Below are 22,880 nucleotides of genomic sequence, written 5' to 3' on the forward strand. Positions count from 1 at the left end.
CCAACATAATTTTCTTTTTACATACCTGGACTGTATATATATCCGGCATGTCAAGAGATCTTATTTCTTCTCGATTTTGTTTTTTTTTTTTTGTCTGTCATCTTTTCTAAATGATAGGAATGGTTGCAGCACTACAACTCTGGAGAAACTTACATGTAATAGTGTCTCAAAGACAAACCGGTTTTCTATGTGTGATATAGGACAGCACCAAATGCTGTTAAATGACTCCAGAATGGATCAGAAGTGCCATGTTTGTATTACGTAAATATCATGTTACAGTTAGAAAGACTATCGTCATTGTGGGGAACATAATGCAGTAAATCATAGCTGCTGTCACCAAATTTGATCTTTGAAAAAACGCACAGGTAAAGCTTTCTGTGAGCTATGTAGGAGGTGTACATTGATTTTAATTGATAGTGTTAAATTGTGAAGAGAAGGAAGAAAAGGTTCTTTTCCTTTCCTGAAGGCTATTAAGTGCCCTACTAAAGGCTGGGCAGTGCCATGCATCTAGAACCATTTCTCACTTCTACTTGCATGCTTCTAGTTTGTGTATGTAGCTTTAGGCATTATTAAAGTAATGCAGTAAACATCTTCCCAAATATGTTTGTTTAGAGTTCTTCAAGCTGGAAAGGCAACGGTATGTTCATCGCAAAAAGCAGAGGACAATATAACTCACATTTTCGTCAGTAATAAGACTTTTCCCATGCAAACCAAAAGTTGTCTCTCTGAAGCTCATTACTACCCTGTGCAATATCTAGGACATTACATTTTTGAGGTAAGTAAATTAAAAAACATAACCTAAAATTAGTTTTTTTTTATTGTCACTGTTAGCAATTTGTAATATTTACTGATTATTCAACGCAACATTACTGATTAATGATAGATTAATGGCAATAACAATGGTCAGCCTGAATGTTTTGTGATTTAATTAAAGATAACAAAACATTCTGATTATAGGACTGTTTACCCAAGGTGAGGGAAGGCTGATGAATATATACGAATAGCTGAAGGGAGTGTGAAGGAAGATAGCCAGGCTATCATCAGTGATGCCCTGTGGCGTGGCAAGACAAGTGGTAATGGGCACAAACTGAAGCATAGGAGGTTCTGTCTGAAAGTCAGGAAACACTCGGGTTTTTACTGTGAGGGTGATGGAGCATTGAAAGGGGTTGCTTGAAGAAGCTGTGGAGTCTCCATCTTTTTTTTTTTTTCTTTCTCCTCTTCATGTTCTTCCTTAGCTCCTACTCTGTTCACTAGATTCAACTTGTCTCTTTTCATGTTGGAAAACCTGTTGCTATTCATGACAAAAATTCTTTCATTAGTCAGAAGTTAAAATTCTTGACAATGCAAGCTCTGTATTTCTTGGTTGATAGAGGGTTCTCCAAAGTCACTCTTAACTATATAAAATGAGACAGTACATCATCAGATCCACTAAGGCATGAGGTCCTGGATGGACCTTATTTGAGACAAGCCACACTAAAAGTCATTGCAGAGAGATGAAGTTTTTTTGTTGGAATAGCTGAGGCAGATGAGGAACCCAGTGCAATATCAACTGGTTCAGAGTCTTAGGTTTACCACTGAGCTACAAGCTGCAAAGGTTAAATTTACAGTGGTGCAAAAGACATGGCAGAATGTCCTGGGTTTAGCAGTGGCAGTCATTTTTCTCTTTCTTGGTAGCTGGTGCAGGGCTGTGTTTTGACTTTCAGCTGGGAACAGAGCTGAAAACCAATGATGTTTTGGTTTGGCCAAGGACTTTGTGGGCCTCATGCTCTGCCAGGGAGGAGGGGAGGCCGGGAGGAAGCAGAGACAGGACACCTGACCCAAACTGACCAAAGAGGTATTCCATACCACAGCACGTCATGCCGAGGGGGGAACTGGGAGGGACCCGGAAGGAGAGGGGGTCGGCCGGGTCGGACTGGTGGTTCGGCACGTGGTATTGTACTCCTTTCCTTTGCTGTTTTCTCTTATCATTGTTGTCGTTGGTGGTAGCAGTGGTGATTCGTATTGTACACTAGTTGCTAGACTGTTCTTATCTCAGCCCGTGGGAGTTGCATTCCTTCGATTCTCCTCCCCACCCCTCTGGGAGCGGGGAAAGGGGGCGGCAGCCCCTGGGGAAGGGGGGGGGGCGGACTAACGCCTGGCACCACTCACTGGGAGTAAGTGAACAAGCTGTTTGGTTGGGTTAAACCACGACAGTTCTTTTTGGCGCCCAACGTGGGGCACGAAGGGGCTGAGATAACAACAGATCTGACCGGATTAATAGTCACTCATCACAATGCTGATTTATTGGCTCTCAAAGTTGTTCCTCTTGATCTCACAGCTTCAGAATGTTGTAATTTACTTAGATCTGGTATTTGCTGTATTAGTGTTTTTCAAGTGTGGGGCTTGGGCTAAAGTTCTTGTCTCAGTGTACTTTATGATGATGACTTGTAACACAATAGAATTATTGATCATGAAACTTATCTGGTTTATGTTCCCAGTATGGTCACTACCTTTATACTTTGGGAGGTATATAATAGAAATGCTTAGCAATTACACATATCCTTTCTCCTTCTCGGGTGGTCAACCTGTGAAGGAGGCATTCTTTTACCCTCCCATTCCTCCCCCCAGAGCATTTACAGCATCGTTTGAGAGTTTTGAATGGCCTTTTAATGCTATTGAGACTTGTTTGCTGATTGTGATGGGGATCACAATGTTGGCACGTATACAGAGTGTATTTTGGCCACAACTATTTCATCTGTTTTCAAAAGTTAAGCAGAGTCAGGTTTGGGTCTTGTCTGGGGTTAAACAACGAAGTAGGAGGACCAAGAGATTTTCTCTGAGGCTGGACAGCCATGAGTTGCAGGGTGTGTGGGACAGTATGGGCAAGTATCTAGGTCAGTGGGCCCCTCCAGTACTTTGGAATTTCACCACCGAACAACTGCAAAATCCAGAAGAATTAGTAAAACACTTAAATGAGGTGTGTGGTCAGTCTGGCCATACCAGAGACGGACAAATCATGGCAACGTGCTGGGGCTTGGCCTACGCTTCCAGGGCCATGTTCAATGCTTTCCAGCACCTTCAAAAGGAAAAAAATGTCGCTGGATCTGAGGGCAAAGCAACAGCCAGTACAGATACTCCAGCTCCAAGTACAGCAGCTACACCACCCCCAGCAACAAGTACAGTCGCTACTCAAACCACAGTGATAACAACTGCAACTAAACCAGAGGACCAATTCGTACCAATATCGGTTGCCCCTGTACGCAAGAGAAAAAGCAAAAAGGAGGCAGGAAGGTTAAAGCAAGATGAAGAAACAATGTGTTCACTACTCGATCCAGAACATGATCAGGAGTCATCATCACATGATGAAGAAGAAGAAGGAGAGGTGACTTCTCGACTTCGGACCTCAACCGAGCTACGGAATAAGCGAAAAGATTTTACCCGTCAACCAGGGGAGCACATCATCACCTGGTTGCTCCGATGCTGGGACAATGGGGCCGATGGTCACGAACTAGAAGGTACAGAAGCCAAGCAGTTGGGATCACTTGCTAAAGAAGGGGGAATTGACAAAGCAATTGCAAGAGAGAAAAAGTCCCTCAGTCTTTGGAGGCGGCTCTTGGCAGCTGTCAAAGAAAGGTTTCCATACAAGGACGATGTTATGAGTCGTTCGGCCAAGTGGACTACTATAGACAAAGGTATCCAGTCTCTGAGAGAATCAGCCATCGTAGAGATGATCTATCACATCAAGCTGAATAACGGGAATATACCCATAGATCCAGATGAAGTCGAATGTACACGACCCATGTGGCGAAAACTTACACGGAATGCACCATCATCATACGCCCATTCATTGGCAACAGTAACCTGGAATGACATAGTACCACTAACAGTGGATGAAATGGTTCATAAACTCCGCGAGTTCGAAGACAATCTCACCCCTTCCATCATCTCAGCTGTGGAAAAACTGTCCCAGGATCTCAAACAATTGAGGGACGATATATCTGACTTATCCAACTCCTCGCGTGTGCCAACACACATTTCAGCTATTAGCAAAAGGCGTCCCACTGTTCGAGAAAGGAGATACAAGAGGTATACACCACGGTCTACCCTATGGTTTTACCTGCGGGATCACGGAGAAGACATGACAAAGTGGGATGGAAAACCTACTTCAGTTTTGGAGGAACGGGTGAGTGAATTGAAAAGAGGAGCAAAGGCCAAGACTGAGCATCCCATGAGAGCTACGGCTTCAGTCTCTGGTGAGCAGTTTCCCAGGTGGAGTGGAAGAGCTGATCTTACTCCAGCTTCTGTGATAAAGAAGAATAATCCCTTTCAACATGACTTAAGCGTCCAATCCTGTGATGACTATTAGAGGGGCCCTGCCTCCAGCCAGGTGGAGGTAGGGGACAATCGGATTTACTGGACTGTGTGGATCAGATGGCCTGGCACATCAGTCCCTCAGAAGTATAAGGCTCTAGTAGATACCGGTGCACAGTGTACCCTGATGCCATCGAGCTGTCAAGGGGTGGAACCCATCTATATTTCTGGAGTGACAGGAGGATCCCAAGAGTTGACTGTACTGGAGGCTGAAATCAGCCTGACTGGGAGAGAATGGCAAAAGCACCATATTGTGACTGGCCCAGAGGCTCCATGCATCCTTGGCATAGACTACCTCAAGAGAGGGTACTTCAAAGACCCAAAAGGGTACCGATGGGCTTTTGGTATTGCTGCTTTGGAGACTGAAGAAGTTGAGCAGCTGTCCACCTTGCCTGGTCTCTCAGAAGATCCTTCTGTTGTGGGGCTGCTGAAAGTCGAAGAACAACAAGTGCCAATTGCAACCACAACAGTGCACTGGCGGCAATATCGCACCAACCGAGACTCCCTGATTCCTATCCATCAGCTGATCCGTAGACTGGAGAGTCAGGGAGTGATCAGCAGGACCCGCTCACCCTTTAATAGCCCCATATGGCCAGTGCGAAAGTCTAATGGAGAGTGGAGACTAACAATAGACTATCATGGCCTGAATGAAGTCACACCACCCTTGAGTGCTGCCGTACCAGACATGCTAGAACTTCAGTATGAACTGGAGTCAAAGGCAGCCAAGTGGTATGCCATGATTGATATTGCCAATGCGTTTTTCTCAATTCCTTTGGCAACAGAGTGCAGGCCACAGTTTGCTTTTACTTGGAGGGGTGTCCAGTTCACTTGGAACCGACTGCCCCAGGGCTGGAAACATAGCCCTACCATTTGCCATGGACTGATTCAGACTGCACTGGAACAGGGGCAAGCGCCAGAACACCTGCAATACATTGATGACATTATAGTGTGGGGCGATACAGCAGAAGAAGTCTTTGAGAAAGGGAGGAAAATAATCCAAATCCTGCTGAAAGCCGGTTTTGCCATAAAACGAAGTAATGTCAAGGGACCTGCACAGGAGATTCAATTTCTGGGAATAAAATGGCAAGATGGACGTAGACAGATCCCCACAGATGTAATCAACAAGATAACAGCAATGTCTCCACCAACTAATAAGAAAGAAACACAAGCTTTCTTGGGTGCAGTGGGGATCTGGAGACTGCACATCCCAAATTACAGTTTGATTGTAAGCCCTCTCTATTACGTGACCCGTAAGAAGAATGATTTTAAATGGGGACCTGAGCAACAACAAGCCTTTGAGCAAATTAAACGCGAGATAGTTCATGCAGTGGCCCTTGGACCAGTTCGGACTGGGCCAGATGTAAAAAATGTATTGTACACCGCAGCTGGGGAGAATGGCCCTACCTGGAGCCTCTGGCAGAAAGCTCCAGGAGAGACTCGAGGTCGACCCCTTGGTTTTTGGAGTCGGGGATACAAAGGATCTGAGGCAAGCTATACCCCAACTGAGAAAGAGATACTGGCAGCCTATGAAGGGGTTCGAGCTGCTTCGGAAGTGATTGGCACCGAAGCACAGCTCCTCCTGGCACCCCGGTTGCCCGTGCTAGGCTGGATGTTCAAAGGCAGGGTCTCCTCTACGCATCATGCAACTGATGCTACATGGAGTAAATGGGCTGCACTAATTACACAACGAGCTCGAATAGGAAATCCCAGTCGTCCAGGCATTCTAGAAGTCATCATGGACTGGCCAGAGGGCAAAGATTTTGGGATGTCACCAGAGGAGGAGGTGATGCGTGCTGAAGAGGCCCCACCATATAATCAGCTGTCAGAAAGTGAAAAGCAGTATGCCTTGTTTACTGATGGGTCCTGCCGTATTGTGGGAAAACATCGGAGATGGAAGGCAGCTGTATGGAATCCTCGACGACAAGTTGCAGAAACTGCTGAAGGAGAGGGTGAATCGAGTCAGTTTGCTGAGGTGAAAGCCATCCAACTGGCCCTGGACATTGCTGAACGAGAAAAGTGGCCAGTACTTTATCTCTATACTGACTCATGGATGGTGGCAAATGCCCTGTGGGGGTGGTTGCAGCAATGGAAGCAGAGCAACTGGCAACGCAGAGGTAAACCTATCTGGGCTGCTGCACTGTGGAAAGATATTGCTGCCCGGGTGCAAAACCTGGTGGTGAAGGTACGTCATGTAGATGCCCATGTACCCAAGAGTCGGGCCACTGAGGAACACCAGAACAACCAACAAGTGGATAAAGCTGCTAAGATTGAAGTGGCTCAGATGGACTTAGATTGGCAACATAAAAGTGAATTATTTTTGGCCCGGTGGGCCCATGACACTTCAGGCCATCAGGGCAGAGATGCAACATATAGATGGGCCCGTGATCGAGGGGTGGACTTAACAATGGACACTATTGCCCAGGTTATTCATGAGTGTGAAACATGTGCTGCCATTAAACAAGCCAAACGGTTAAAACCTCTTTGGTATGGAGGACGATGGCTGAAGTATAAATATGGGGAGGCCTGGCAGATTGATTATATCACACTGCCACCAACCCGCCAAGGTAAGCGCCATGTGCTTACCATGGTGGAAGCAACCACCGGATGGCTGGAAACGTACGCTGTGCCCCATGCCACTGCCCGGAACACTATCCTGGGCCTTGAGAAACACATTTTGTGGCGACACGGCACCCCAGAGAGAATTGAGTCAGACAATGGGACTCATTTCCGGAATAACCTTATAGACACTTGGGCCAAAGAGCATGGCATTGAGTGGGTATATCACATCCCCTACCATGCACCAGCCTCTGGGAAAATCGAAAGGTACAATGGGCTGTTAAAAACTACACTGAGAGCAATGGGTGGGGGAACTTTCAAGCATTGGGATACACACTTACCAAAGGCCACCTGGTTGGTCAACACTAGAGGTTCTGCCAACAGAGCTGGCCCAGCCCAATCGGAACTTTTACATATTGTAGAGGGGGACAAAGTTCCTGTGGTGCATATGAAGAATTTGCTGGGGAAGACAGTCTGGGTTATTCCTGCTTCAAGTAAAGGCAAACCCACTCGTGGGATTGCTTTTGCTCAGGGACCTGGATACACTTGGTGGGTAATGCAGGATGATGGGGAAGTCCGATGTGTACCTCAAGGGGATATAATTTTAGGGGAAAACAGCCAATGAACTTAATTGTATGTTGTTGCCTGCTGTGTAATACTTTAATAGCCCATCAACCAGATGTCTTCAGGCCACCAGCGACTAGCCCTGACTTCCCTCCAACCATCATCCCAAGAGAGAGCGAACTTTGACAGAACCAGACAAGTTCTACAGTAAGGGAATGATCAGCATCAGCAGGCAACGACCCAATACTGCACGCGGCCTCTCCTGCTCTGAAAGACTGTTACAAGAGATGGCGCCTGACATCATGGACCAGATGGACTCAGCAGCTTTATAGGGACTGGTCCATGCACTACGATGAGAGTGCACTTAGATAAGAGTGAGGGTATATTGAAAATGTGGGATCTGAGCATGACGTGAATGGTATGGAATAAGGGGTGGATAATGTCCTGGGTTTAGCAGTGGCAGTCATTTTTCTCTTTCTTGGTAGCTGGTGCAGGGCTGTGTTTTGACTTTCAGCTGGGAACAAAGCTGATAAAAACGATGTTTTGGTTTGGCCAAGGACTTTGTGAGTCTCATGCTCTGCCAGGGAGGAGGGGAGGCCGGGAGGAAGCAGAGACAGGACACCTGACCCAAACTGACCAAAGAGGTATTCCATACCACAGCACGTCATGCCCAGGGGGGAACTGGGAGATACCCGGAAGGAGAGGGGGTCGGCCAGGTCGGACTGGTGGTTCGGCGCGTGGTATTGTACTCCTTTCCTTTGCTATTTTCTCTTATCATTGTTGTCGTTGGTGGTAGCGGTGGTGATTCGTATTGTACATTAGTTGCTAGACTGTTTTTATCTCAGCCCGTGGGAGTTGCATTCCTTCGATTCTCCTCCCCACCCCTCTGGGAGCGGGGAAAAGGGGCGGCAGCCCCTGGGGAAGGGGGGGGGGCGGACTAACGCCTGGCACCACTCACTGGGAGTAAGTGAACAAGCTGTTTGGTTGGGTTAAACCACGACACAGAACAAGAAAAGCAGCTTATTTCCCTTTCATTTTTCTATCTTAAACCTTGAGGGAACATGGCACTGTTGAGTGAATTTTCCTGTATGTATGGAATTCATTAGAACTAGAATCTTTTCTTGCTGTTTCCCCTGAGAGAGGTGCCTCGGGATTGATAGTTGTTTGCTCAGATGCACTATTGGAACTTCTTTCAGTAGTTCCAGGTCAAAATACCGAGGCCTCAGAAGATTCTTTTTATCTGATAGTCCCTTAGACTGTGGGATGATTTTACTCAACTGCTAATTGAAAATACCTTTGCGAGCAAGTGGGAACTAAAACTGTTTGCTAATAGGAGAAACCTGCTTAATTGAAAATCCTTTGGATTCTTCAGCTCAAAGGATATACTTCGCTCTTTAATGAGCAGCAAAGCTATATAAAAGGGTGAGAAAAGAGTTGAAAGGTCTTATTGTTTACACCGTGACGAAAATACACATCAACATGGAATATGAGTCTAGTGCTTACTCTCTTCAGGAAACTTGTTCAGGGAAACTGTTCTCTATTGCACCTTTCAGCTCACATAGACATTTGCATTTAATAGAGGAATGAGTGTCAAGTTTTTATGTCTGCCTCACCTTTTATTGATCTTTGAGAATAAAGTGTTTCTATGCACCCTGAATTCCTCCCAGGCTTCCATCTTAACCAGTCCATTAACTTCCACATGTCTTTTTTTCTTAGATTTCGTAAAAGTAACTCACCTCAGAGGCCAAGAGAGCATTGCTTTCTATTTAAATGCATCTAAAGAACTCAGAAAACTGCCAAGGCTCACAGTCTCTTAAAAGGAAAAGAATAAAACTTAGGCAATCAAATCACAGCACTTGTCCAAATGTATTATGCTTTATCAAAGAATGTTACGAACATGATCTTTTTCTTTCCCTTCTAGAAGTACTTGGCACATAATTCATTAGACTCTTCCAACTTTGTAAATCTGTAGTTTTGCTATTTGACTGCTACTTCTGGCAAATATGAATACACTTCCTCCTCCCTTAAACATCCACATACGTGTCCAGATGCTTAATTTAGCAGAACAGTATTATATTTTTTTTTCAGTGTAACTGCACTGATGTTCAGGCTATTCTTGCTGTGATCTTTTTTTTCTTGAACCAACTCTTTGTTTCACCTTTATATTTCTGTATCTGTTTTTATAATCTCAACCTCATAATTCTGTAGTGTTAAAATGCTCTGTGGGATTGCCATTAATGATGTGATCCTACAAGGTGTCAAAGACTGGTTCGAGATATTAAAACATACATGATTATTTGGGAGCTGTTCTCAAAGGAGGCTTTAAATACTTGTTGAATGCATGGTGGAATTCATAAAATTTTTACAAGATGGTACTGTAAATTGAATGTTTTTCTAAGCATGTTGTAAATAATGTGAAGAAAATGCCACAAGAGGTAAAGATTAATGCATAAGAGTTCATTTGTCTCCAGCTCTTCAAAAGCTATTAATCTTCCAAGTCACCGAAAATACCTAACTCTCCTGTAATGTGGAACAAACTCAGTATTTAGAAATACAGTAAGACCCATGCCAGATACTTTCCATTTGAGTTATATATTGAGATATATGTATTTGTGTGAATCATATTTAAGGGAAAATCAGGATGAAACATGCATGAAATTTTATCTTGAGAACTTGCAAGCCATAAGCAGTTTTATACTTCTGTCTTGCCGTTGCATGCACTACTGTGTTTTTTTGCCTCCTGTTGTTTCCCTTATTTCTCATACTTGATCCACCCATCAGATGTAGGTGTTTAAATAAGAAGGCAAGCTATTCCAAGCCTTGCACACCTGCTCTCATCAGTACTATGGCCAAGGGGAGCACTTCCCTTTTATCTACCTTGTATTCTTAACTCATCACACTGCTGGAGGAATCGGATTTTGTAGTTACATGTGTTTGCCTAAAACAAAAATGGTGTTTTATTCTTAGTCTTTGTGTCTTTAATAGCAAGCATACATTGTAACTCTTAGTGAAATGTATTGTCCTCATATCCTAAATAACTTTAAAATATTTTTATAGCTGTTTTTTACTAAAAAAATTTACTTGAGAGTCTTTTCAGAATGAGTTGGAAACCAGTTTCAGAAATACATCCTCATTCCAGTGCTGATGAGATAGCTGGAAACAATAGGTGGACTTAGAGAATAAATTACTAAAAAATAACCAAACCAACCTCCTCCCCCCAACAAACAAATAAACAAACACATGAAAAAAAAAACAAACAAAAAAACTTTAAAGTTTTAAATTACTAGCTTACCTCAGGCTTATGAGCAAGACTGGAAAAGATTTTACTGTAGTGGCCTTTATCAAACGAAGGCATGGTCATAGTCAAATTGATGAAACAATGTCTTACAAAATCTCTACTACATTTTCAGGTACTTAAAAGTGTGCAATCTTCATTTTTATTTTTTGTGAAGTTCCATGAAAGAATCCATTATGGAAACACAGCTCTTGTTTCAGCCACACGGTTGGGTCAGAGTTAAAATCAGTTAGGAAAAATAATTCTGGGGAAGCTGACGTTGGTCATTCCTATACTATAACTTCCTACAGCATCAGTGGTTTGTTTCCAAACCACCAGCTGTTTATCTGGCACATAACATAGAACCTTGAACAATTACATCAGCATGCATAAACAAGGGGTTATAATAGAATATATAGAAAGACTTAGCACATAAGAGCGGGTTTAGAGCATCAGCTTTGAAACTAAAAGTATTTTTTTGTTCTGCACAGAATGAGATACAAAATACCAAAGATACTATAATGGACCATTTTTTGGCTGCACAAGAAGGAAACAAAACCGTGTCAAACATGCAGCTTGCTGAAATGAAAAATGCTGTTATAAAACATATGTATTTTGCTGCAGTAAGTAACAAGAAGTTAATGCTTTCTTAGCATACAATGTATACTGTTAAATTTATCTTTCATTATAGTGCAGAGTGATTAAAGTAGATATTTTACATCTTTTGAAATAGTAATAATGCCTTTTAACCTTCAGTGTTTTATAATCCCATATTTACTACATCTACCATTAGTTGAATTATAATTTAGTATTGGTAATTGAGAGGTATGGATGTATGAAAGACATCTTGGACTACTTGAAATCATAGTGTAATATGTGGGATAAGTAACAAATATTGTTCAACAAAATGTCTTTGGATTACAGGTTTTCTAGGACTTTCCTGTTCTTTAGCCAAATTGCAGTAACACATGTAAAACTAACCATATTCTAGAGCAAATGTTTTGGTGATTAATGTGAATGTTTTTTATAAAGCCAAAGATAGAACTAAATGCTCTTGTCTTAATGTCATATACCTAATTCTGATAAACGTGCTGAATTAGCAATTAAAACCACTATTTCATATCTAAAAAGACACAATAATTTGACTTAGGGTATATTATTCTGTAAGTTACAGTGATACAGATGGTGGCGTATTTTTTAAGAGCTTGCTTACACAAAGCACTGTATGATTTTTGTGATGGCAAAATCAGGTACTCTATGTATATGAAGTTCTTAATAGCAAAAGAATCAGAATTTTTAACTCCTCAATGTACACAATGTTTAAACACAAGGTTAGCAAATAGAAGATTGATGCTGCTTAAATCTATACACCTTCAGATGATGCATCTTACATTCAAAGACATTTTATCATTACTGTGCCCTCCAGGCCTTTAAAACATGTTGACTCTTCATGTATACTACACACAAGTGCACTTATTATCACATTAACTTTCCCTCAAACTGTTACGTAGTTTGCATTTGCAGATGGAGTAAACATAATCCTGAAGGCAATCTATCTCTGTTAAAAGACTTTTTTGATAACATGTGTTAGTAAGATTGTACCACTAGACTGTTAACTAAATGCAGCAACAGTAGTAACACATTTTTACACCTACTGCCATATCTAGGCAACTTGAGAGATCCAAAGTTTGCATTTTGCCACAGAAAAACTGAAAACACTCCATATTTTTTAAGGTGGTTAAGTGGACCAAATCTAGCAAAATCCTTACCAAACAACCCCAGAAACAAGAAACAGAGAATATCAGGAAAAATGGATAGAAAGAATGCCCATATTAGTTTCCTTTTAGGTCACTAATTCACCATTTCATAACTTCACCATCCAAATAGTAAAATAGAAATAGATGGCTATGTTGAATATTTTGCTTGTACCGTGTTTAACAAAAGTTGTCATTTTGGGAACTTTGTACAGTATTTATTGAATATGTTTATTGGTAGATTGACTTTATCCTGTTTTACAGGCTGTTAAGCACAAGTTTGCTCAAAAAGACCAGCGGAACAAATGTGGCGCAGAGGTAAGTATGGTCACAGAGATGTCATGTTGCATATATTGAATATATTATTGAATTAGGCAAATGCACTTTCAGTGAGAAGCCAGCTATCAGAGAAACATTTATAATATTTGCTGTCCAAAATGAATTAAATTATTGAAGAGTTAAAAAGCATCATTGGAATGATGGACGTGATGATCTTAAAGGTCTTTTCCAGTCTAGTTGATCCTATGTTTAATGTTGCTTGTTCTTACAACACATGCTGTACTGTCCCCTTTATTACAAATAAACTCTTTAACCCTGTTACCTAAGAGAACCTTACCTGTTAATTTTAGAAGAAGCAAAATGCCCCTAATATGATTTAGAGCATCTTAAATTGTTCAAGCACTATATTTATGCAGTAGCAATAAAGAGAAGGTGTACACATTTTGCAGTGGCCACCTGGTTTTGCTAGTAGGGACAGACTTTAACTGAAGGTTGTCTCACGGTAGAAGAAAAACCAGTGGCTTTTACAGCATGAGCCTTAAACATCATGCAGGTTTCAAAGTCTACTGAAGTAGACATTGCAAGTAGAATACATTATGTTTTACAGTCCTGTTTTCACAGTTACGTTGACTTAATTCCTCTTTTTTTTTTTTTTTTCCCTCTGCTATTGAGTTAATTTCTCCTTTTTCTTCCAATTAAGTCAAATAAATGCCGCAAATCAGGGTGCAGGTCAGCAGCAGGTTTATTAAGTCTTTGTTATATCGAAATAAATACTTTTCAAAATTTTCCTTTTTTATCTGTAATGCTAATCATAAAATTTTAAAGTTGCTACATTACCTGTTAGTACTTAAAAAGCATTATACATAGTAGCAATGAGGTACTGTGCTTTATGTGATAACTTGTGTTATTTAAAAGTTAAAATAGGAAACACGTGAAGTTATCTGTGAGTTTCCTGTATTTCTTGGTAAATGAAGGTTTGATAACTTCATGAGCTGTCCTACATAAATAGTTATGTGATGTCTGGTGAGGTCCTACTTTGAAAAATCAGCTCTTGGGCTTCACATAAATCTCTTTTTATCTGATTTCTTTCTGTTATCACTGTAAGAAAGGGAAGAAAAAAATATTTTTAAAACATAAGCACTAAAATGCCTTTGTCATCCAGCACTGCCATTAATGGGCAGAATGCTGTGTGCATTTCTGTTACTGGACAGATTTGTAACTGAACAGATTTGTATTGAAATTTAAGGTTAATGTTTAGCTTATTGAATTTATGGGGAAAAGGCCCCTTCAGCTTTCTTGACTCATGTAAGTTTAAATTGATCTTCTGTGCTTCTAATAATAGTGTATTTTTTTTTTGTTTGGAAATTTTAAGAATTTTCATATGCATGACTGCCACTGGCTTTTATTGCTTTGCGGAATATCCGTTGCTAGTCATTGCATCTCGCATGGGTCTTTTATAAGCAGTATATTAATGGTTTTTAAAAACAGCTCCAAGAAACATTTCCAGTAATACTGGTGAAGCAAAATAAAACCTGCAAATCAAATTAGCAGAGTAGAACTACATACTATATTCAGTCATCTCGGTTTGCATCTGCGAGGAAGGCTTAACTCAGATAAGTGTTCTGTTATCTATTATCTTCTCTAAAATATTTCTCTTTTGCCAGCTTCTGTTGCACATTATGCTGTATAAAACACAACTTATTTGTTTGTGGATCTTTGGTTTTGATTTGTTTCTGCTAAAGTTTTGATAGTTGTACCAGCAGTGTTTCACAAGAAACTGCTAGTTCCTCATCAGCCAGAATGTGAGCCAGTGCAGCTTTATACAGCTTATGAATATTAAGGCCCTACAGTAGGTGTCTCTGCTACTGAATAAAGTTCGTGGCCTCAGTTTTCTATCCTCCTTCCTTCCCCCCTTACAAATAAACTGAAAACCGGTTCTCCAGTTCCTCCTTAATTTGAATGTAATAGATTTGTCTTGGTATACTTTTCAAATAATGCATTGATGCTGCTATTTGTTCTAGTACTAGAATTTTCAAGAGATACAAATTTCAATCACAACATAAAAAGATGGCTGCTGATATGATCACCAGATGAGGGTCAGTAGTAACATGCCTGTATGGGCACAATATACTGACTCATCTTTAGACATCTTAAATCCAGCCAGCAGAGAAGTTGTTCTTTGACTACTATTAAACAGTTTATGATTGCTCTTTATATGTGCTGTTTGCATATCATTAACATTACAAAAGTATGAATGTAACTATTATTGCCAAAGGGAAATAATGTGAAAATTTTAATAGTGCATATAGGAACAAGAAAATGTAAATAAATGTGAGTTGAAAATGCCAGATGCACAAAGACTTGATTAAAAGAAAATTGTCTAGATGAACAGCTTTATTTATTGTTAATGTAACAGTGGCATACATTAGGAAACTGGGAAATTAAACATTTGCAGAGTCTTGTGCTAAAGTGGAGCTCATTTGCTGAGGCTTTAGCTATGCTTTAACTGTCACTTCCTTCAGAAGATTTTTCAGGCTTGACCTGAGCTCCTAATGTTTTTATTAGTGAAATGTTTTTGAAAACAATCTTGCCAATAGCAGTGTACTCAACAGACCTGAAACCACAATTTGATTCAAAATCTGTGTTAACTTAAATTTTAAATTAATTTTAAAGCAATTAGTTAGGATGTTCTCGTGAGACCTCACTTGGAGTATCGTGTACAGTTCTGGTGTCCTCAACATAAAGAGGACATGGATCTGTTGGAGCAAGTCCAGAGGAGGGCCATGAGAATGATCAGGGGACTGGAGCACCTCCCATATGAAGATAGGCTAGAAAGTTGGGGCTGTTCAGCCTGGAGAAGAGAAGGCTGCATGGAGACCTCATATCAGCCTTCCAGTATCTGAAGGGGGCATATAGGGATGCTGGGGATGGACTCTTCATTAGGGACTGTAGTGTTAGGACAAGGGGTAATGGGTTAAAACTTAAACAGGGGAAGTTTAGATTGGATATAAGGAAGAAATTCTTTTCTGTTAGGGTGGTGAGGCACTGGAATAGGTTGTCCAAGGAGGTTGTGAATGCTCCATCCCTGGCAGTGTTCAAGGCCAGGTTGGACAAGGCCTTGGGTAATATGGTTTAGAGCGAGGTGTCCCTGCCCATGGCAGGGGGGTTGGAACTCGATGATCTTAAGGTCCTTTCCAACCCTAACTATTCTATGATTCTATGTGTTGAGTAGCTTTATCTAGTGTACATTGGGAGCCAGGTTTTTTGGCAGGAATCATAAAGTCTACAATTATCAGGGTCAAAAGGAACAGCAAATTTATGTAACTGTTTAACTCCCAGCAGTCCAGTTAGAGGTCTTCCTGGCCACTTCTCTGAGTTGTGATTTCCTAGCCAAGTTTCTTGGAATTTACTAGAGCCTCAGGGAGTGTGGTCAAACAAAATAGCTGGATTTCAAAACAGAAATTTATCAGGCAGAGGGAAACTGTGCTTCTGTTAGCATTGTGGTTGTGACCGGTTCGTACATCTTGGCTTCAGCTTGAATCTGGACTAGAAATAGCAATACCTTGCTGGAGGAAAGAGGTAAATAACAGTGTAGCTGAGATATTCAATAGCTCCTCTTTCCTATCATTAATCTGTGGAAATAAAGGTTTGGAAAGCTGAGAGCACACACAGTAACAGGGAAATTGCAGGGCAGATACAGCATTTCATGAAAGCCATTAGATCCTTCTTCGTTCTTTGAAAGCTTGCAGAGTTAAGTGTTTCACTGTCAGGAGTGGTGGAGAATAAGAAGGAAGGCCTGTGCCATTAAGATGATCTTCAGAGCTTTGAAAATCCACTGGGATCAATATCTATGCTATCATCGGTAGCATTAGCTGCTTTCTGACATGCTAAATGGGAATAGGAGAACTGGGGAGAAAAAACAGTTACATGGTTTATGGTTTTATAATGTGTACTTGTAAATGATGTATTTCATGATTTTACATTTTTCTCTAACTTCAGTGCTGTTCAGAAGCTGTTCATTGGTACTAATTATCTTAGTGCTCCAGCCATATATTGTGGGAGGTACTCTGCAGTTTTAGAAATATTAACAGTCCTTTGCATACCTTTCCAGAAGAAATTACAGACAAGTTATTGGGTGTGAATTCTATTCTGTTTTTAAAAAGGGTAGATGTATCCAGGTCTTCTAAGAAGAGAAGCACATTCTGGAGCCTACTGTCTTTTCAATGAAATCCTAGTTCAGTAATAGCAACTTTTCTAGATGACAACTTGTTGGATCAGGGAATAAGTGGTATTTCTGTTTTAATTTATAACCTTCTCCCTGTTTACCAACATTTTCCTGCTAGTTCTTGTAAGGTGTTTTTGTTTGTTGTTGGTTTTGTTGTTGTTTGTGTTTGTTAAGTTGTTCTTTCACTTACAAAGTTATCTTATTCCTAGGTTAAAAAAACTGACCTGTCCAGAGGCACATGGTATATGCTTGAAGGACTAGTTGAAGAGTATTTATTTCCTGATGTAATCACAGAACTTGCTGCTAATCAGAAGTACTTTACACCTCCTGTGCAGCTTATTAATTCTCTTCTAGAATATGTTCTGTTGGTGAGAGATGAAGACTAAAAATGTTATCAATATTAAAGCAAGAAATTGAAGTGTTGCGATCTTTGCTTCTGATACAGTATTTAGTGGGTTTTTTAGTGATGTATTTACCGTTCACTTTGTGTTCATCAGTGTGTGTTAAAAAGGAAAGAATGTACTTAAGGTTTTCTTTTAAATAATTATTTATTTACAAACTGTATGAATGTAGTGCTCTAAAATTGTGGAAGAATTGGCCCATAATGTTTTTTGTTGCTTTTAGAAACAACACTTCTGTGACTTTTTTTTAACCTAGTAGACCGCATATAGAGAGCATAATTGAGAAGAAGGTTTGTTCTAAGCAGTGATATGCTCAGCTGGAATATCACACTAGAGCAAGCTCTCCCTTCCTTTTTTTTTGTAAACTCAGGATTTTGCTGCTGTAGTTATGCATTAGATTGCATATTACTTCAGTGATTAAATTTAGTCACGTCGGAATTGTAAGAAATAAAGAAAATGTATAAACTCTTAGTGACTGGGAGATCCTTGGCCAGTATGGAGCCAATAATGTTTTCACATTTCATTACAGGGAAATACCGATGCATTATTTTGTGCTAAGTTTTACCAAGTTTTGTACCTCGTTCTCCAACATGATCCACCTTGGAAGTCTCCATCTATGTTAAAGTATTATTTGGAATTTCTTCAGTGTCCTGTCTGTAAGAAAGGCACATGGTCCTTGATTGAGGTGCTTGTAAGGTAAGATTAATGAGGTGTTGGATGCAGTAGTTGTTATCTTGCTCCAGACTCTGGGATGGGGGGAGACTTGAAATTCTACTATATTAAAGTCACATTTTCACCAGGAAAAGTTAATAAAATGCGAAGGTCTAGAATTATAACTGATATCTGGACCTTTCGCTTTATGGTTCAGTAAGTGAACTCGTTGGAACAAGTCCAGAGGAGGGCCACGAGAACGATCAGGGGACTGGAGCACCTCCCATATGAAGATCGGCTGAGAAAGTTGGGACTGTTCAGCCTGCAAAAGAGAAGGCTGCGTGGAGACCTAATAGCAGCCTTCCAGTATCTGAAGGGGGCATATAGGGATGCTGGGGATGGACTCTTCATTAGGGACTGTAGTGGTAGGTCAGGGGGTAATGGGTTAAAACTTAAACAGGGGAAGTTTAGATTGGATATAAGGAAGAAATTCTTTCCTGTTAGGGTGGTGAGGCACTGGAATAGGTTGCCCAGGGAGGTTGTGAATGCTCCATCCCTGGCAGTGTTCAAGGCCAGGTTGTGCGAGGCCTTGGGTAATATGGTTTAGAGCGAGCTGTCCCTGCCCATGGCAGGGGGCTTGGAACTTGATGATCTTAAGGTCCTTTCCAACCCTAACTATTCTATGATTCTAAGTGTTAGCTCACAGGAAGAGGGCTTTTTGGTTTGTTGTTTTGGAGGTTTTTTTGGAAAGGAAAGAAGTACATTTTCTCATCCTCCTTCCTTTAAAAAAAATGATTTATTTTAAGCTTTCCACAAATTACAGTAATCCATGTATTACTACTGTTCTGGTGTTTATGTATGCATACATATATGTACACACACACACAACTGCAATTACAAAGCAAATTCCAGTCTTATCTTACCAAATATTAAGCTTCATGTTTTATTTTTATTTTAATCATAAACTTCACCATTTTGTTCAGGAAGTCTGATTATATCCTATACACTGACAAATACAAGTCTCAGTCAGTACATAGGAGCTGTTTGGGTAGATGGTCTATCCTTTAGCTTGAGAGCTCACTTTTTGTAATGTACATCAATAGAAATAAATTCTTCTATACATTTGGAAGGGAAACAGTACCTCTTCTTACTACTGTCATAAAATGTGAAGCAAAACCTAAATATTTTGAAACAACCGTAATTACAGATACATGAACGTGTGTTATTGTAAGCATGTCTGGTTTTGAAGGGCATTGAATCACTGTAATTGGACGCTTAATAGTTTTTATTAGGAATGTTGTCACATGGAATGCAAGAGAATTTATCTCTTAGACAAAGTATTTTATCTTTTGGTACTTACAGAATATGAATACCCGGTAGTTGCTTACCTCGTGGTTCCAGTACTCCAAAAAATGTGTTCCAGTAGCCAAAAAAAAAATGTGTTCACACTTGACTTCAAAATTATCTCCATCATGTTGATCATTAGACTTGGTCATGAACTGTGATACTAGTCCTGTCAAACAGTATGTGTGAACTGTTACCTTAACTAAGCTTTGTAGAATGTTACACTGTCCATAAAATATTACCAGACTACCTTGTAATTAAAAGATTTTAAAGAAGTCCTGTTAAGTTCAGTAATTGTGTGGTACCTCAGGTAGGGACAGAATAATTAAATACGGTAAAATTATTCAGTTTAGACTATAATAAAAAAATCTTAAGCTACAACAAAAAGTCCCAGTCACAAACTTTTTTATGTTGTTGGGGATTTTTTTAATAATGCTTTAACACAAGAAAGTTAGGCCTTAAAATTATGAATATTGCTGGGGAGCAAGATATTTCCTTGTCAGAATTGTCAAAAGTCAATTTTAGCAGGTAGATCAGACTATGATTCCTGTCATACAAATGGATTTTTGGTGTTTATTTTTCAGGTCTTGCCTTTATTGCAAAGCCATTTGTCATGCAGTCCCAGTTTCAGGGGGAGGAGATGAACAGAGGATAGTTCACAAAAGATTATTGAAGTTTTTCTTTGAGTTAGTAAAATCTGAAGTAGAGCATCTGACAAAAAGGTAGGCTTTATAGGATAAAAAGTTCTTACTATTTTTCACAATTTCATATGCATTTCTGTATCTACAGCAGGTTGTATCATGATTTTTGTATATTCCTAATAAGGTAATGTTCTACAGAGATGGCAGTTTAGCATTTCCTTTTGTATTTTTAAATTCTTAATATGCTTGTTGTAATTTGTGTAGGTTTTTTCATAATCATGACTTAAGGCCTCTAACTTTTACCAGCCTGTTATTTCACTATATTACAAGTTTCAGTAAGCATTTCATTTTGCTCATAAGTTTGTATTTTTAGCTTTTCAATGCTTTGGTGTTCATTCTTTAAGGCAGACAAGCAGTATTTTGGACATACTGATTTTTTCCTTTCTTATTCAATTAACCTTTATCTTTTGCCAGTGAGACAATTACCTTTCCTTAGTTTATCACGTATTAAAATAGTCTTGGTTTTGCTCTGCCTTTATACAGTAAAGGCAGCCTTTACTTTATGTAATATTAGCACAATATTAGCATTCCTTCAGTCTGACTGTAATAGTCATCATTATTTTACTTACTATTCATCAGAAATTGTGTCTGATCTATCCACACTTAAAAATTGCCAAACCTGTGTGTGTTTTGACAGAAGACAGCGTTTCTGTCTGGTAACTACAGTAATCAAAGCAGCATAAAGATTTAAGTTTTTTCACTTTCTTTTTTTGCAGTTTGGTTGAAGGGACCAATTCACAGCATCAGCAAGTCAGGCCACAGACAGTTCTTCTAAAGACCTTTTGGCTAGGAAGTGAAACCTCAGTGTTTTTTACCAAAAACGTAAATATTTTAGCAGATTGGGTCATACTTTCCTATAGAGAATTGAAAAGAAAAAATGATGTGAGTATGAGTTTTATGCTTTAAAATAATGAAGACTGACTTTTTTTTTTTAAAGGCATTCCTTTGTTCGCTCCTTTTTGAGGAATTACATGTAAGTATCACAGCTGCTTGTTATAGCTGCCTTTTGTTGTGAAGCATGCTGGTTTTTGCTCCACTAAAGGAAATGAATTGATCCGTAAGATTCTCATATTGATCTGTAGAGAAGAAACGAATCATGAGTAGCTTGTTGGCTGCATTCAGATGTTCACATGCCCTTACCAGCAGGTATTACTGTGGTCATTAGGGACACCAACTTAACACATCCTGTCAAACAATAAGGTGTAACGGAAAAGGTGATTATCTTATTTTACAGTGATTGTATGCAGGAAATGTTGGAAGGTGATAGCTGACAAAACTAATGTTTTGGGGTTTGTGTTTTTTTTTATTTTCTACAGATATGCAGTATTTTATTTTAATAAATGCTAGAGTTTTCTTTCCAAGTCCCTTAGTTTCGTTTGGTATCTTCCCTAGATCTTTTCAGAAAAACGGAATTGAAGGCAACTTAATTGCTGTTCTGTGACCTGCTGACCAGCAGGACATTGACCTAAAAGATACTGAGTGTCCTCTGTACCATCTCTTTCTTTTCAGAAGTTAGAGGCCTTGTAAAGCATCTTTGACTTCTAGATTCTCAAATAAAGTACAAACTTACTGCTGTCTCTGCGTTCTCTTTTAAATTATTGTGAAAGCACAGAATAAATAGGTACTTCATTCATTTTTTTCAATACAATAACAGAACAGCAATAGAAAATGAAGTATTCTGGAGAAAAAAGCAGTTTTAATATAATACCTAGTAGTTCTTCATTATGTTAAGAAAGAAGAAAGATTAAACATAATGAGAGCTTCACTCATCTTACCTAGCCAGACCTCCTACCTTTTTTGAGGGCTATCAAAGCAAGACGTTCTGAAACAGTGCTGCCTTTTATCCTTGTCAAGATATTAAAAAAGTGCCTAAAATTGGGTTTCTATACCTGTATTTATATTTAAACAGCCTACCTTTTAAAAGGTACTGAGCACCAAGCAGGCTTGCATTCAGTTGATGTCAGTGGCCATTCTGTTTCTTTGGAAAATGAGACTGCTTTCATATGTTCCCGGTGTTGAATCTGCAGTTCAAGTATAGGCATCATTTTCTTTTTTCTACTATGCCTTCCTTTGATAAGTTCCAGCACTTTAAGCCATACCTTTTTCATAAACCATTCTTTGCATAAGCAGAATAATCACTTGTGTCAGATAGTGTAATACATATATGAAAAATAAAGAATAAAACATAAAATATAGAGCCCTACCTCTTGTTTAGATTCTATTTCCTTTATATACATGTATATAATTATTGTGCTTTGTAGTATGTAAGAATTGTACTTACAAGGCCTCTGGCTTTCAAAAAGAAAGAGGTGGTATGCAGAACACTCAGTATCTTTCAGGTCAGTGTCCTGCTGGTTGGCAGGTCACAGAACAGCAATTAAGTTGCCTTCAATTTAGTTTGTATTGTACATGTATATAAGAATTTGTACAATATCCCTGGAGATACGAATTCTATCCTTAAAAAGCATCTTGTTGGCTCATATATCTGTAGTGTTGTATGTTCTTTCTTACAGCTTTATTCTTTAATTTCATATTTCACTTTCTTTCCGTTTGCATTTTTGAGCAAAAATAAACTCTGAAACAAAATACTGTATTTTTACATTCAAAAATAGTCTATCTTTTTCTGCACTCTCAGTTTTGTTATACTGAAATTTGATACGCTGATTTTTCCATATATTCAGAGACTCATTTAAAATTCCATGACATAGTTGTAAAGGTCATTCAGAAAGCCAAAGGAGCAAATCCTCCCCAGCTTTTCTTTTTTTTCCTCCCTATTTGTTT

The 22,880-nt window shown here is 39.6% G+C and overlaps 1 protein-coding gene across 1 annotated transcript in view; it reads left to right on the forward strand.

The window, feature by feature from the left end:
* SLF1 (SMC5-SMC6 complex localization factor 1) overlaps positions 1 to 22,880 on the forward strand; it is a 46,787-nt gene that overhangs the window by 9,484 nt on the left and 14,423 nt on the right. Inside the window, 7 exon segments of the mRNA XM_061360984.1 lie at positions 613 to 775; positions 11,236 to 11,367; positions 12,763 to 12,816; positions 17,212 to 17,370; positions 17,933 to 18,099; positions 19,983 to 20,120; positions 20,816 to 20,981. Coding sequence (XP_061216968.1) covers positions 613 to 775; positions 11,236 to 11,367; positions 12,763 to 12,816; positions 17,212 to 17,370; positions 17,933 to 18,099; positions 19,983 to 20,120; positions 20,816 to 20,981 — 979 coding nt within the window.

Source organism: Neopsephotus bourkii, unplaced genomic scaffold (assembly GCF_033783945.1).
Source record: "Neopsephotus bourkii isolate Nb327-2 ecotype Australia unplaced genomic scaffold, CSIRO-AGI_Nbou_v1 NB_1038, whole genome shotgun sequence".
In the NCBI taxonomy this organism is placed as follows: domain Eukaryota; kingdom Metazoa; phylum Chordata; class Aves; order Psittaciformes; family Psittacidae; genus Neopsephotus; species Neopsephotus bourkii.